This window comes from Acomys russatus, chromosome 14, assembly GCF_903995435.1.
Source record: "Acomys russatus chromosome 14, mAcoRus1.1, whole genome shotgun sequence".
In the NCBI taxonomy this organism is placed as follows: Eukaryota; Metazoa; Chordata; class Mammalia; order Rodentia; family Muridae; genus Acomys; species Acomys russatus.
In genome coordinates, this window is record NC_067150.1 from 6,146,596 (window position 1) to 6,163,429 (window position 16,834).

Consider the following 16,834-nt stretch of genomic DNA (forward strand, 5'->3'; position numbering starts at 1 on the left):
CCTCACAGTCCCAAGCCTTCCTGTGGATGCCACATTAAATTATTTTTCTCAGCCTTTTTATTTCATTGCATAGAAATGCAAATTTAGAGGTTTTTTCAATTTAAAAATGTAATCAAACTCCATAAAAATTCAAGTATTTTTCTGCTGATTATTTTGGGCTTTCTTTACAGACAATTAAATTGTTCTCACAATAATGAGGGCTTTGTTTTCCTCCTATTTGTTTTATATACTAAAGTGAGGCAGACACTCGTGCTGAGATCTTGCTTTCACACAGAAGTGCTGTGAGGTGAGGAGGTTAGATCCTGAGCGCGCTGACGTCATCCACCACTCCACGGAGGACGTCATAGTCCATTAGATTATGGGGAACAGGAGAAACTGAGGATAGAGGTCTTCTCTGAGGAAGCAGGTCAGTGGGGTACTTGAAGGGAGTGATGTCTGTCAGCGCGGACCCCCGCTGTGCTCCCTGGCTGCCCTGAGGTCAGCAGCCCCCTGCAGACCACTTCCCATGATGCTGTTCTTCCTCTCTGCCGGCCTCGACCAGATGACTATGAGCAGAAACCTTTGAAAGCACCTTCCCTTCCTTGGATTTTCTCAGGATTTTATCACAGCAAGTTGAAGCTAGAGCATTTCACTAACTTTGAATTCTTTTCTTCCAGCACTGGCTGAGATATTCTAGCAAACTACTTTTCTGTTTCTTAATCTAACCTAAAACACACACATAAATTGAGTGTTTTCAGATTTACCTAAGAGACATTGAGTTAAGGACAAGCAGTCTATCTTCCTAAGTCCTTAGCCCATAGCTCTTTGAACTGTCCAGTTTATTTCTCTTTTCCCCCTTAATCTACACTTTGACTGAAATCATTACACATGTTTTCGTAATGTGTCCTAGATTCGTGATAATAATATCTCAAATTCTGAACTCTTTTTGTAAAATGTACTCTGTCTCTATAGGTCAAAATCAAATTCAAGAATCATTTAAAATAGTTCATCTAAAACCTGGTAATTACCTTCTATCCAGATTTTACTTTTTACTCTGAGGACTCTCATAGGGTTTTGTGCAATTTAGCAGACTGAGGATGGTTTGGGTTTAAAACAGAATTGGGCATTCTTTCTGCCTGAGATACTTCCTGTGTGTATGAGCCTGGGCATCTATGACTAAATTTACTTAAAATGGCCAACTGTATCTTTCTTAGAATATTATCTGATTATGTGGACTGCAAAAAAAGTAATGTGCATCCAACATTCCCTGTGCTTAGGACACGGGAGCTACTTTTTTCTTTGTCTTAGTGGGGGCAGCTTTTCCACTCCACACTATGAGGTTCAAGGCTTGTGTTACACCTGAGCACTAAACAGTGCCTCTGTGAGCACAGGGCTTATTTCCCTTTCTTTGATATGAATTGACATAATGTATTACCTTCAGTATCTACTAAACAAGGAGCTGTTTCCCTGAAATGAATCAAACTGCACATTAGTGTACCCAGCTCATTCCTTTGTGGCTTGAAGAAAGAAACTGATTGGTGTCAGATTGATTATGTGCAATTGTGAAGCAAAAGTAATAGATTAGTAATCTCATTCCTGAAGACATAAGCAAGAACGCAGAGCCCATCTTAACACACGGTCTCTACATACATAAACATCTACACACATATGTGTATATATATATATATATATATATGTGTGTGTGTGTGTGTATGCAGACAACATACACATATGCCTTAACTTTTTTTTATGTTTTTTTTCTTTTTTTATATTAATTTATTCTTGTTACATCTCAATGTTTATCCCATCCCTTGTATCCTCCCATTCCTCCCCGCCCCATTTGCCCATTATTCCCCTCCCCTATGACTGTTCCTGAGCCTTAACTTTGTTTTTATATTTATTAAATGTTTGAGAATTTCATACAATGTATTTTGATTATATCCACCCCCCAACTCCCCCCAGATCAATATCGCTATTTCCCCACTTCCTCCCAATTGCACAGGCACATCTTGGAGTGTGGTTCACCTATTAGGGGCACACCCTTAAAGAGAACTTATTCTTCCTGGCCCAGACACCATCAGCTGTCAATAGTTCCCAGTGAGCCCTCTTTACCCGGTGCTAGAATATCGATTGGCATGGTCTTACACAGATCTTGTACGGTCAACCAGTGCTTCCTGAGCCCTGAAGTCAGCTGCCCTGACAAGTCCAGAAGACACCGTGCGACTCTGGTCACCCTCGTTGTCTATCTAGCTCTTACAATATTCCTGCGACCTCTTTTACAACCATCTCTGAGTCCTGGGGAGGAGGTAATATGAACACCCATTTGTGAGTGAGCATTTCCTTTTCTCTGTGTTTGATCTACTGCTAGTTTCTAGGCGGAGCTGTTTTTTTAATGTGAAGAGAAGCAAGCATGCTGATATGAAGGTCTGTTCAGCGTATCCTTTATGAAAATGGTCTGTAGGTTGCATTCAAGGTTAACATCATGTCAGCCCTCTAATTTGTAGCCATGTCTCTAATTCCCATTAAGAATCGACTATAGTTAAATTAGAGAATGATTTATGCAAAAACTGAAAAGAAGTGACTATTGGGATTAGTAGCTGCTCCCAGAGGTGGCTAAACATTTCCACTGTAAAATGCTTTTTTCCTCAACATTCTCTGAATCTTCTTTCTTCACTGTTTTATATTCAGCAAAGAGCCACTTGGGGAGGTAGCAGGATCAGTCAGTAGCGTGCACTTAGATGCTTGAATTCCCAAACATTTCAGTTGCTGTTTGTATTAAGGACAAATTAAGCTGGAAGTTGTAGTCTGGGGGGCTTTTGGAAAAGAAAAGCCTTTAAGCAATTAATGGCTTGTTCAAGTTGTGCCTACTTGGAGTGCACAGCCAGGCAACTTGTGCAACTGTTTATAGTAACTGGGGTAAATGAACCATAGTTAGAAGTAGAATTTATGAACTGTTTGCTAAGCTGGTAATTAGGTAGAGATGTAAAGTTGCAAGTTAGGGACGCTGCTAGGACAACGGGGCAGCCTTATTCTCTTGTCATTTATGGCTTAAATTGCCTGAGTTCTTCCTTGATACTTCCCTATGGGAGTTGATGCCTGTTTTGTTATACTTAACAATTAAGGGGGAAAAAAGAAACAAGAGACAGGCTGGTGGTGACAAGAAGCAGAAAGGCACGTTTGAAGGTCTTCAGGGAGGAATCTGAACCTCTTCTGTGACCTTCAACTTGGGACATGCCAGGAAAAAGCAATTAAAGGCTTTCTGATGTGCTACCCTCTGCATGTAATTATAGCTCGCCTATTTGAAGATTTGTCATCTCTCTCATGTTACATCAACAGGGCTGCTAAAGCATAGGTATTTGAACCATGAGAACACCTTTTCCGTCTTTTTTTTTTTAAATCAACAATTTAATAAAGTGTAAATGCGGTTTCTTGGTACACTTCTATTATTTTGGGTTATGTATTCTAGGAATGAAATGAGTTTGGAAACACTGCATTTTGCTTAAGCCACTGTAGATCAGGACAGGGCAGAGTCAGTGCAATTGTGATGCTGATTTTACAAGTTATTTATGTGTAATATTAGATCCTCAGTGAGAGTAATCAGTTAGTGAGAAGACGGATAGCCATGGATATTTTTTATTGTACAAATCACCAATACCTCTGTGGTCTAGTTTATCATTAGGAGGAAATGACAGTCATAGTACTATGGAATTTTGGCTATTGAGTTCATTACTTTGTAATTTGGCATCCTCTTTTTCTGCTGGAAGGAAAATGAGGTTCAAAAAGTGCCACATATCCTTACATGTATGTATATTCTCAAAATATGTGAGATATAGGAACTGATCTCATAGGAATTGAGGGAAAACGTATAATCAAGGCCGGAGAAATAGGAAGGAGGTGGGAATGAGGAGAGGTGGAGCAATGGCGGTTAGAGGCGGAGTCAGGTGTGTTCAGGGTGGTATGCGCAGAGCATGGAAGTTAGGTGGAGATAGACACCTTGAAGCCCTTGAGACAGCTCAGTGGGGAAAGGCACCGTGTGGCTGAGAGAAAAAAGGACTCTTGCACTTAGTACTCTCATCTCTCTGCACGCACACAAAACAAATGAATAAAAGGTAACATATATTTTAAGAAGTCTGCTGTGCTATATCTTAGACAACTATGGGTATTGATATATTTACATTTAAAAAAGATAGAAGGAGCTATTTCTATAATAAAGACTTGATAAAACCGGCAGAAACAAGGATCTTTAACCTGATGTGAACAATATGTAATAAATATATGTATGAGAGGGTCATACAGTTGTCACCAAAATAAACAATTTTCCTGTTTTTATTGTGTCAGTTAGAAATAGATTTGAATTAAAAAATAGGAAAACATGATAATAAGCCAGAAGCAAATTTTATTGTTTTTCTAGAAGACAAACAAATGACCGAGCCTTCATGGGAATGTTAGAAAAGAAATGAAAAATTATCTACATTTGGCCATGCATGAGAGTCTTTTTAACTGGATACTGGGTTTATTAATACAAGATGCACCAAGTATAGGCAGCCGTGGAAAGGACTCAGTGTTTACTTCTTTCTTTGTCAAAGCTGTACTGTGCCTTAGGTGGATAGGACACAGTCATTAAGGAACTGGCTTTCCTTGTTTTGATTTGGTCCTTATATTCTCAGTTCAACTTTGAATGAGGAAACTATCACACTAGCCCAAGTGGCACAGGGAGACGATCAGTAAGGGCAAGTAGCTTCCCTTCAAGGACGCGACCGAGAAACTGTAGAACTGCGCTCTCATTACATCAAATCCAGTCATCTGGCAAACAAGCCTGGATCACGTGGTCTCCAGTTCTGCGATTTACATGACTGAAAACCCAAGACATCTTACTGTTACAGTCATAGAATTTGTGGACAGATGAGTAAAGTCCTTTATTTAGAGGGTCTGAAGTGTGTGTGTGTGTGTGTGTGTGTGTGTGTGTTGTTAAAACTGGTTATGAAGTCTTGACGTTCTTGAATTTGGAACAGAGAGTTGAGCTTACATGTGGAACAGGTACAAGGAGTGCAGTGCTGTGTGCCTGTAATCCCAGCACTGAATCCCTCAGGCGGGAGAGAAAGAGCTTGAGATCAGCCTGGGCTGGAAAGTGAGACTGTCTCTAAATAAAAAAATGAAAAGAACCCTGGGGTTAAATCCGTGAGAGAGGGTGCTTTTCTGGCATGTGTGAGACTCTGAATTAACCACAACATTGAAATAGAATAACAAACATAACCTAAATTTTAATTAGGCATGGCAATGCAACCTCAGGATTCAGAAGGCAGAGGCAGGAGGATGTAAAGTCAAGGTCTGCTACAAATTGATGGCTAGCTAGGGCCTCGGAGGACTGTCTAAAAAGGTGGTAAAGGTGGATGGAATTCTACTACCTTCTCCATGTGGGTTGAAATGCAGTTTTGCTTTCATTTTAGTCACTTTGATCAGAGAATTATCGATTTATTGATCAGTACCAGACTTGGCTTTAAAGTTATTTTGTGACTGGCAATTTTAAACAAATCACTTAATCCCTTTGAGTTGAAATGTCAATATCTCACTTAGAGGGTTCCTCCTCCTTGGCACTTTAGTAAAAACCAGTGTTAGAAGTTATTTTAAACTCTAAGTATCTGTAAATTCACACAATTGTATTTGCTTCCACATTCCCAGAATAGAGATAGATCTTTCTCTTTCTACCGAGTAAGGTTGCACTATTGCTGAGAATGGTCAGTGTGTTCAAAAGGAGGAAGAAGAAACAAGAAAATACACATAAGTGTTACATTTAAAATCATGCAGGGAAGGTGCACTCTAGTCCACTGAGAAAGTTCAAATTAGTTTCAAGACAGAATACTGACAATGATATCCTGCTCTAAGATGGAGAGCAAATCTATATTATTAAATTGTTTGACCCATGTGATAAGCACCATGTCATTTTAACACTCTGAACAAGTTCTTACTGTAAAATCTTATGATACCTCATAAATGTTCTTTTTCCACAAACGATATAAAAACAAAATACAGAAAAGAATAAAAGTGGAGATTAAAATTTATTACTAACATAAATTTCCAACCTTTTAACAGCTAGTAGTATTTAATCCCAGTTTTTAATTAAAAAGGAATGTACATGTTTTCTCTCAAAATGAAATTTATTCCAAATTTACATGATTTGAAGTACACTGGTGATATGACATCATTTTACCACGTGACCATCAAATCCTCACCATAAACAGGTTCAGAAATCTGCAGTGTTCTATGTATAGATGCACCTTATGCATCCATCAGAGTAGATGGATCAGAACACACAAACTAACATCCTGCTGCCTTCAGGAGTGGTTTCCCTGAAAAGGAAAGTTAAGGCAGCTTCTATGATCTGAATTCAATAATAGGTCAGAAAGGGGATGGAGTAGGGCTGTGCAGATGAGCCTTTCTGCTAGAGTAGGTGTGCATGGTCAGTCTTTCTGCTAGAGTAATGGTGCATAGTCAGCATTTCTGCAAGAGTCGGTGTGCATAGTCAGCATTTCTGCTAGAGTGGGCATACATGGACAACCTTTCTGCTAAAGTAGGGGTACATGGACAGCCTTTCTGCTAGAGTAGGGGTGCATGGACAGCCTTTCTGCTAAAGTTGGGGCACACGGACAGTCTCTCTGCTAGAGTACAGGTGCATAGCCAGCATTTCTGCTAGAGTAGGGATGCATAGTCAGCATTTTTGCTAGAGTGAAGGTACATGGACAGCCTTTCTGCTAAAGTAGGGGTACATGGACAGCTTTTCTGCTAGAGTGGGGAGTGCATGGTCAGCCTTTCTTCTGGAGTAGTGCTGGCCATAGACTACAAAGACTGTTTGACCAAAAGTTGTCATCAAACTGGCTTCTTTCAGAGAAACACTTCAAAGCTGTCCTGAATCCATTCCAGAGGTAGGCCCTGGGAGGTACCCTGGGTATGCCTCCTGCAATTTACATCCCAGGGCTTTAAAAACCAGGGGTCACTGAGTTGGAGAGCTTTCTCATCTTTCCTTTTGTTATCAGCCACTTGTCCTTGTCTTTTTTTTTGTCTTTAAGCTTACTTTAGACTCTTGTTTTTAGACAGAACGTACGGAAAATAGTTCATGAATTAAAACCTAATTCTTGTGTCTTGGCTGCCTTTTTGGCTAAGCATGCTTGGCTGCTCAGCTACTGAGATGCAGATAATTGGCTGCTCAGCTACTGATATGCAGACCCAGCTGCAGAGACAGAAGGGAAGGGCTCACTATCACAGATAAGAATGGGAACTTGGCCCCTCCACCTAAGAATGCACGGGTCCACCTACTCCTTCCACAGGGGAGCAATCTGCCCATCTCATCGCAGGGTGAAGGTGCATCCATGACCTCTTCCTTACAATTTTTCTGGTACTCTGTAGAGTGGTCCATGAGTGGGACCTCTAAGCCAGAGAGCATCGGAAGAGTCAACAGCCTAGGTGTGCATGGAAAAGTTTTTCTGCTACTTTAATGTGATTTAAGAGGTTTAGGCTTGAACAAGTTGTTTACCATTTCTTCTGTTTTGCCTGTCCTTGTTTTAGGGTCTCATTGCATAGTCTAGGCTAGCCTACAGCTCTCATTGTTCCTGTCTCGGGCTCCAGTTGTTGGGATAACAAGCTTTTTGATTATTAGTTTTGCTCATTTCTACTTGAAGGGGTGATGTAACTAGAGATCAAGAATGTATTTATGATCATCATTTCCAAAGCCACCATGACTCATTCTTGCTTGTGGTGTTGCTGTGAGCATTTTGAGCAGTGGCAGAAGAAAGTCGAGGCTTGTGCAGCTCCATTTTCTCTGATTCTAAGTTTATTCATAACCCTGCAAGAATAAGTGTGAGATGCCTTCCCCTTTCTTCCGAATATCAGGGAAGCCACAGAAGAGCCAGCTCTGGGTGACAATGCACTGCACAGTGCCAGCAGCTCATGAGGGGTCAATCACCACACACAAGGGCTTAGTTGGCACCCTCATTCTCTTTGAGATAATTTAAATCCTTTTGATTACTTCATTTCCTCTGTAAGCAGAGTTCTTAAGTTAAAAGGTTGCTATGACAAACTCTTGATAAATGAATGCTCATTTACTCTTATTGTACAACTTCTAGATACAAAAAGAGGGAGAGAGAGAAGATACCTAGGGTCTGCATTGTTTTATGGTCTTAATATATAAAAGACCCTGTCATTGACAATACAACACAATAGCATGTTCATTAACAAACACAGCATGGAGGTGGAAACAAGGGGTGAAAACAGGACCCTAATTATGCTCATGAATCCCTCTGCTTCCCCACAAAGAGCAAGAAGACCCTGCTCCCCCCCCCCCCCCCGGTAACAATGTCCTGTAGGGCTTTTATGAAGAATATATTTTCCCATTTGTCTGTGAGTCAGTATGTGAGCTTGATCATTGTTGCCCAATAAACACACCATGGGTTCCCTGAGGAAGCCACTAATAGGTATTTCAAGTGCAATTTTCTATGCCTGTTAAATGAGGAAGTTGGGAAGTTGGCCATTAAGATGTGCCTTTGGAGAGCAGGGAAATGGCGCAAAGAGCTGTGACAAGTCTGTTCTTTGACATCAGTCCCATAAAAGAACACTTATCCTATGATATTGCCCCTCTATACCATGACTTAATTTTTGAATTTTTTTTTTTTGCCTCAAGGGTTCTGTATTATATTTTACTATCTCTGTAACCACTAACTTTCTTTGCCTAGAAATAAAAAGCCATACTTGAATGAATTTCAAATGTTAACAATTGTAAATTTTAGACACCTATGATTTTCTTTGACAGTCAATAACAACTGATACGGATGCCACTGAACAGGACAGAAACCATGTCTCTACTCAGAACCTTGAATGCTTCTCTCAGCCAAGGCAGCTCGCAGAATGTAGGAAAGTTTAACACGCAATAATGAAGATTTAATGTGTATGCGCTGCTGGAGTGTTTCTGGATGATTATATTTTAACAAAAGTTAATGGCCAAGTAATGGGAATAATGAGCTGGAGTGGAAATTCAATAGGAGCTTGATGAGCAGAGCAGGCTTGTGATAGTCTGTCAGAAAAGAGGGTCCCCGTGCAGTGTCCATGCTGAGAACTCATCAAGTGTGCTCATGCCAACAGGAAAATGGACAGAAGTGGTGAAGAGACCCAAGGCCACGTGTGCTGATGGGCCTCTGAGATGGTGTGCCCAAACCTGGATCATGGTTAAAACCGTGCGTGTGTGTGTGTGTCAGGGGGGGAAATGAGAGAGTGGATGGCATATGCCTGTGTGTACACATAGGTGTGCAAATGGGCACACACATGTACACGTGTGGGGACAGAGGTTGATGTTAGGTTTTGTCCTTCAACATCTTCCCCCTTTAAAAATAGTTGTACACTTGTGTATTTGCTTTGTGTTTGTAAGTGTGTGGGAATGCGTTTGTAGCAGTGTGTGTGTAGAGGTCAGAGGACAACTTGCAGAAGTTCATTCTCTCGTTCCACCATGTGTGCTGTTGGGATGGAACTCAGATCACCAGACTCAATAGCATATCTAGTGAGGCATCTCAATGGCCCTCCATCTTTTTGAGATATGGTGCTTGATTGCATCTGGAGTGCACTAACTGGTTTGACTGTCTGGCCAAGGAGATCTAGAAATCTGCTTATCACTGGCCACAAATGTTTACAACACTGAAGTTACAGGTGTGCACCAGAGCCAGGTTTTAATGGTTGGGGATCTATGTTCGTGTCTTCCTAGTTGAACAGAAAGACTTTATAAAAATGACCCATTTCCGTAACTCCCGCATTTCCCCTTGTAACTCCTCACAGTTAGTCAATTTGATGTAGACTATTGAACTGATAAAAGAGCTGAACATTCAGCCTTCTGGTACAGAAACCTCACCAAGGCCCCAAGGGAGACTAAGTAAGGAAGAGTGAGAAGTGATCCAAGGGTAGGTTGCAGGAGGCTGGGATGAAAAACAAGTGTTTCAAACAGGTGACCCAAAGGAATTCCTTAGTACTGCAGATTAACTTAAATATCTTTTCTTCATCTGGGACATAGCTCAGTGGATAAAGACATATGCTGTCAAATCTGATGGCCTGAATGAGAAAACTGACTCCTACAAGTTGTCCACTGATCTGTACACACACACACACACACCCATACACTCACACACACATTTACACACACAAATGCAACAAAAACTTTAAATGTATTTTTCTCATAAATACTGGAGAAAGAGGAGAGGTATGGAACTCTGCCTACACTATTCATAAGAGAAACTGTGGTTCCCTCTTAAAAAGCTAAAATTTCAATGGTGGCACCATCACCACATTTGCCTGCTCCTCCTTGCCTCTATTTCTTCTCCTCTTCCTCCTTCCTCCTTATCCTCTCCTCTTCCTCTACTGAACTTCTCCCCTTTTAATAAGAATTGCAAAGTAACCCACCGTATACCAACCAACTTATTTTCCATATAATATTTCACTCAATTTTCATAAGTCAACAAAGTTATTCTTTGTTTTCAAAATGTATCTGTTTTTATTTTATGTGTATGTGCATTTATCTGTGTGTGTGCACATGCACCACATATGTGTCTGGTGCCAACAGAAGCCAGAAGAGGGTACTAAATTCTATGGAACTTGAGTTATGGGCAGGAATTAGTCACCATCCTCTCTGGGTGCTGGAAAACAAACCTGGATCTTCTGCAAGAGCAGCCAGTGATCTTAACTGCTGAGCCATCTCTCCAGCTCCAAATTTCATAAGTTTAAAAGAGAAGTGAGTCTACTATAGCACCCCAAAAACTGAAGCATGAACAAGGAAACTGGGTTCTTCTCTTATACACTGTCGAATTCTGCTACCCAGAGTGGAAAAGTGATTTGCAAGTTGTGAAAATCCCTGGCTTAAAATCAGCCATCACCATTTTAAATGATGCTGAGATAGAGCACCTGATAGCACTGGCCAACCATTATGCTACACCGATGAGCCTGAAGACACAGACAACCACTGTACAAGACTCCCAAGACTTATCAATCCAGCTCCATTGTACATTTAGGACTAGATGAATGCACATTCGAAGAAGCTGTGATGACTCAGTGTTGTGACTCCTTGTCCATTAGTGATAACGGTATTTTGCTGCTGCATCTTCTTTGTTTTTGTTCTGAGGACTAGACATAGGGTCTCTCATATGCTATGTTTGCTGTGCTGAGTCATATTCCACTTTAGTTTTGTTTTATTTTGATCAGGGTCTGACTAAGATGCCCAGTTTGGCCTTGAATTGATCATTATAAGTGGCTGGGACTACAGGAGCTACTGGGCCCAGCTGTATCTATCAATCTCAGAGGGGGAAAGGTCACTATATGTCTGTAAGCAGAGTCAGGATATAGGTTTAAATATGTCGACTGGGAAATACAGAATGTGTTGAAATCTTGCTTCTCCTTGAATAAGTAAAACACAAATATTTCACTTTTCAGTTTCCTTTCTAAACAGCGTTTCAATGAGAAGTCCTGAAATTCGGGAATGAAAAGGGAGCCTGAGGTTGAGGTCAGCATCTATCTCATGACGTGAGTATACTTAGGGGTGTATGGTAAGTGGGGCTGACACAGCTGAAGTATCCATAAACTGTCATTTTCAATTTCTAGAAAACACGGAGTCCATTTTGTTTATATTATTTTAAGAGTCAACTCCTAATTCTGTTAGTCCTGCTAATATCTCCACTCTGGCGAAAACAGACGCCTCCTAATTTTAAACTCACAGTGTGGTATTTATGAACAGTTGATGAACATTCATGTGGTGAACTGCAGTAAATAGGAGAAGGTTCACATGCTGCCTCAAAACATAAAGCAAAATAATGCATTTCCAACAGAACATCTTGCAGCTTTTGACAATGTCTCCAAGGTTGTGATACATCAGAACACATGATAACCTAGCAATGCAAGCTATTTGTTTCTACTATACAGCAAAACAAAATTCCCTCATTTTAATAAGAGTTACATACTCTGTTTCTCCAAGTGCCCATATGAGCCACTATTTAGTTGATTCAGGCAAAGAAAAGGTCGATATGTTCATTTATTTACTCCTACACAAGACGGAAGAATTCTCTTGGCTGTCCACACCCACATGGTCATCAGATCCAAGTAAGAACACCCTGTCCGCTTGACCTGAATCCAATCAGCAAGTCTCACCTGAGATGCTAGAATCAGTATATATTAGACTTGCTGTGATATCATTTTGTAAAAAAAAAAAAAAGTTCCCAAATTTAAAAATATTCCAAAATTACTTATACAATTATTTGAGTAGATACTCAGTGCAGACTTGAATTACTTATAGTGGCACTTACCTCAGAACCATGCAGAACTTGTAAAACTTGTAAAACTCATTTGTATAGACAAGGGAAACACAAAGTTCTTTTGTGATTATACACACTGTTATGTTTCCATAAGAGCGATGTCATATCACATCTTAACCAGACCTCCAGCATCAGTGGATAATAACCAGCAAAGCGTGGACTTGCCAGATCAGCCCAGATAGAAGAGAGTACAGCAGGATGGATTAATTCTCATTTTTCAAAACTGCTGTGATATTCTTTTCCATGCCTCTCGATTTCCAGAGACTAATGTCTATATGCTGAATATTCTTTTATATATTTCACACACGCCTGTGGCCATCAAAATAATCCTAGTTTATTTTCACCAACATGATTAAAACAGAGAAACAAACATTGGCACAAATGTCACGTGGCTCAAATTTGATCATAAATTGGCTGAGCAGAAGACACAGAGTATGCTCTCATTATTTAAATACCAACATCAAACCAGCACAGACCATAAAGATCACAGACGATATATGGACCACCATAATGCAGAAACAAAATGAAAAGCAAAAAACACTAGTTCCATTTAAAATGTAGTGAAATTCTTACTTGTGACAAAGAAATTGTATTACGCTGTTAAAGTGAGCTAGACCTTGCTAGGATCACATATAGAAAAAAAAAACCACGTTTCAATTAGTTTATGAAACATCCCATAATCTCTGCAAGACATATACTTCATGTATGTCATTTTCAACTTCTAAGATGTGTGATTTTGATCGCAGCAGTAGGAGGAACTACATGGGGGAGGGAGAGGACTAGCAAGAGGAAAGGTCAGGGTAGGGAAGGTTTATGGGAGAGTGAGAATAAAGCATTACAAAGCCCATCCCATCATTTACTAACTAAGTAAATTAATTTTGATGTTAACAGATTGAAATGAAAAATAAGGTTCTCACCTCTTGTTGCCTCGCACTGCCTTGTCTGCCTTCCTCCAGGAGATGGCTGGTTTGGGAGAGCCCTGGGGTTTGCATTCTATGAGCACTTCCCGGTCTTTGGTAACTATTATTGTTTTCTTCAGTTGATTCATTTCAAAAGAGGGCGGGGAGGCTATGGCAAACACAAGTGACTTCCATCAGAAGCAAACACAGTGACTTCCGTCAGAAGCAACGCTGATAATTTAAGTCAGTTCACCCATGTGTTCAACTCTTCTCTCTGGCATACATTTCTCTTAAAATCTCACAAAAATGAAACACTATTAACACACATTTCGTTTATCAATTAAGATTTTACTGATTATCTGCCCACTATAAGTTAACGGTTTGAAATAATATGGAGTCTAATTCTAATAATGCTTTAATAAATGATGTGCGTTATTTATAATTACCAAGGTCAACCCTGAAAGACTGAGAGTCACTTGGACATTGATTAGGAGGTGAGCCAAAAGAGTTAATTTTGGGTTTCTGTGCAGAGATAGACTTAAGTTCTAGGGGAATCAATTTGTGTCTTCTATTTCCCAGCTGATTTAATTCAGCCCTCCTCACTTTACTTCAGCATTATACAGAGGTGACTGCAGCTTTCAAAGAAAATTTTTTTAAATAAATGGAGCTTATGAATTTTAACTCAAAATTTCATTTCACTTGTCTCAATTACTCAGCTAAGTGTGATCTTTCATTAAGATTCACATCCGTGTTGAGATTCTTTGGACTCTGAAATATACAAGTATAAGCCTACAGTATGTGAGTGGTGTTTACACCAACTGAACCTTTGCATAACTCTCAGCTGCAATTTATGTTCATGTTGCAGCCACAGAGCATGACATGGCAGCACTAAAGTGCCATACACATTACAATGGGAGCCTGTCAAAATGCCGAGGACTAGTGAAGGAAGGTACAGGAAGATGACAGGTACAGTTTTTGGTAGCCCCTGGGAATTTGTTTCATAACAAATACTTTGAGAATGTTTCTGGGAAAACTCTGATGTAAGCTGATTCAGCCTTTCAAGTCTGAGATGCTGACATTTGTGTTGACAAGAAAATACATTAATATTTGTTAAGATGATGGAATTGTGATAGAATCCTGTATCTATTAGCTATGTTTTCTTTTGTAAGGTAGAGCAATTTCAGTTGTAAACATTCACACCTGAGTAAGTATCTATGATGTATTATATTTAGTTTATATGTAAATGGTACCTTTCCAGGTCCCAGAGACCATCCATCTTTTCCTAAATGTTATGCTTAACAGCAGTTAGCAAGGTAGTCGAAAGCACCTGTAAGGCTCTTCCACACAGTTGGAAGATGGTGTTAAGATCACTTAAGCATCTCTTTGTGCTGCAGTCATCCCAGAAGAAAGCTGAGGAGACCATCTGTGTGTGACACAGTGCAGGTATCCCCAGTATCTCTTCCCAGGATTACTCGGGGAAGTCCGGGTGAAATCTTTCCAGCAGTAGCCAGCAGTGAACTTAAGCTCCTGTCCAGGGTCTGATCTTAGAAAAGATGTAACTTTTTATGCTTGCCCTCTGGGCCCAGAAAGGCTCTTTTCTCCAGCTATTCACCCTGATGTTGCTTTTTTGAAGTGTTAACTACACAATGGAAATCAGCAACTACTTGGAAAAATATTAGCATTTCTATGGGAATATAGGACAGGCTAACCAAATACTAGGGTCCCTGTGGTAGTTAGTTTTGTCAGCTTGAGTCAGCTGGGAGTCCTCAGGGAAGCAAACCTTGGTTGAGGAATTGCACAAAAGAGATTGGCCTGTGTATGTGTGTGTGTGATTGTCACTGTCTTGAGTATTAACTGATGAAAGAGGGCCTATCTCACTGTGGGTGGCCCCATCCCTAGGCTGGTGGTTCTGTCTGTACAAGAGAGCTAACAGGGCATGAGCCTGTTTGAGTGTTATGAAGCTTCCCTCTGTAGTTCTTGCTTGAGTTCCTTCCCTGATGGACTGTGACCCGGAAGTATATGGCAAATAAATAAATGCTTCCCTCTTTTAAGCTGCTCTGGTTAGAGTGTTTTTAACCCAGTAAAATAAAGGAAACAAAGCAGCCCCTTACCCACCCTCAGGGCTTTTTCCTGTGAAATTAATGTATACTCTTAGGTGATTTTATTCCAGGCCAAGCAAAGACATAACATATCAGCCATTTAAGATGAAGGCTAAATTCATGCACGTAAGTACTATGGGAGAAGGTGCAGAAGGAGCATCAAAGAGATGCAGTGCTTCCTTTCAAGCTATGCAATGGGTTCTAGATTCCCATCACAGGACTTCACCATCATAACAATGAGGGAGGACCAGAAAGCCAAACTTCTCCCCTGTTTCTTTGCTGAGAAACTGCATACCTAGAATCTTCAGCTCGGCGCTCGCATAAATAGCTCCGTATTTATTTTCAGCCAAACACTGATACATTCCAGCATCTGATTGATTCACACTATGGATCGCCAATACTCCATTAACCATGTTCACTCTGCTCTGTAATGGCATAAAAAGAAATGAGATCTAGAAAGCAAACAGCTCAAGCCAAACAGCCACATAAAATCTCAGAGACCACCGAAAGGAGGTCTCCGGTTAATGTAGTTAGATTAACATTATTCTGCAAATTATTTCCAATATATTATGCCTTTGGGAAATTATGATTTATTGCTCAGTATTTTTGTTTCTTTTCTGAGACAATTTTGGCTGGTAGACTAGTTGAATACAAGAATCAACAGCAGAAGTAGACACGAGGCTTAGTCTGGAAAGGACAGAGAGTGTAAACATCTCAGCCACAGCATAACTCTGTGTGTTCCTCTGGCCAGAGATTGTCTCTTCTCTTAATTCACAACAAACTAACTGGTCAACCACAGGGGCAACATCACTCTCCTCTAGGCTGGTTATATACACAGTTACCAGTTAGGAAATGCACGCTTTACATCATGTGGCCGTGTTTATAAAAGATAGATCACACATGTTTAAGGTATGAAAAGAATATATCTCAAAAAAAGAGTACATCCCCAAAAAGATTTTTACTATTAAAATGTTAAAACAGCAGTACCTTAGGCTTAATGTCAAGTATGTCTGCATGTTTCAATGTCTTCCTGAGCAGAGATTTGATTATTAATATAGATGCCAAGTAATTTGACTCTGGTCACTCAGCAAAGGCAATACCTGGCAGGGGGATTTGTATGTCTTGGGTGTTAGAAGCCGTGACCATCACTGCTTCTCCTAGGGTTAGAGAGGCAGAGCTTCTGAAGCTCACCCTACTCTTGCCCTCATGGCTTTACATTTGTGTCTGGACTTCGGTCTAAATGAATATTGCTTAGGTTTGAATGACTTCAGAACAAGAAAATATAAGAACTTGATGAACCCATGGGAAAACCATGACTTTACAAAAGAAGAAACTAAGGCTCCTGGAGGTAAAAGGTACCTGAGTCAACATGGTGATGCCACAACTGCCTGGGCAGGACTTTACACTCCATTAACACTGTCTACAGAGTCCTTCTTTTTTGGTAATGTATAGTGAACTATTCCTCCTCTGACCACTTTCCTGTGACAGCCACAACAAAGGTAGAGAGATATTAAAATGAACTCTCTTA

The 16,834-nt window shown here is 40.2% G+C and overlaps 1 protein-coding gene across 1 annotated transcript in view; it reads right to left on the bottom strand.

Annotated features, from left to right (window-relative positions):
• Positions 1-16,834, bottom strand: part of Cntn5 (contactin 5) — a 445,387-nt gene that overhangs the window by 251,722 nt on the left and 176,831 nt on the right. The window contains exons 10-11 of the mRNA XM_051156769.1: positions 15,602-15,731; positions 13,226-13,376 (exon numbers count right to left, since the gene is read on the bottom strand). Coding sequence (XP_051012726.1) covers positions 13,226-13,376; positions 15,602-15,731 — 281 coding nt within the window. The remainder of the gene's footprint in view (positions 1-13,225; positions 13,377-15,601; positions 15,732-16,834) is intronic.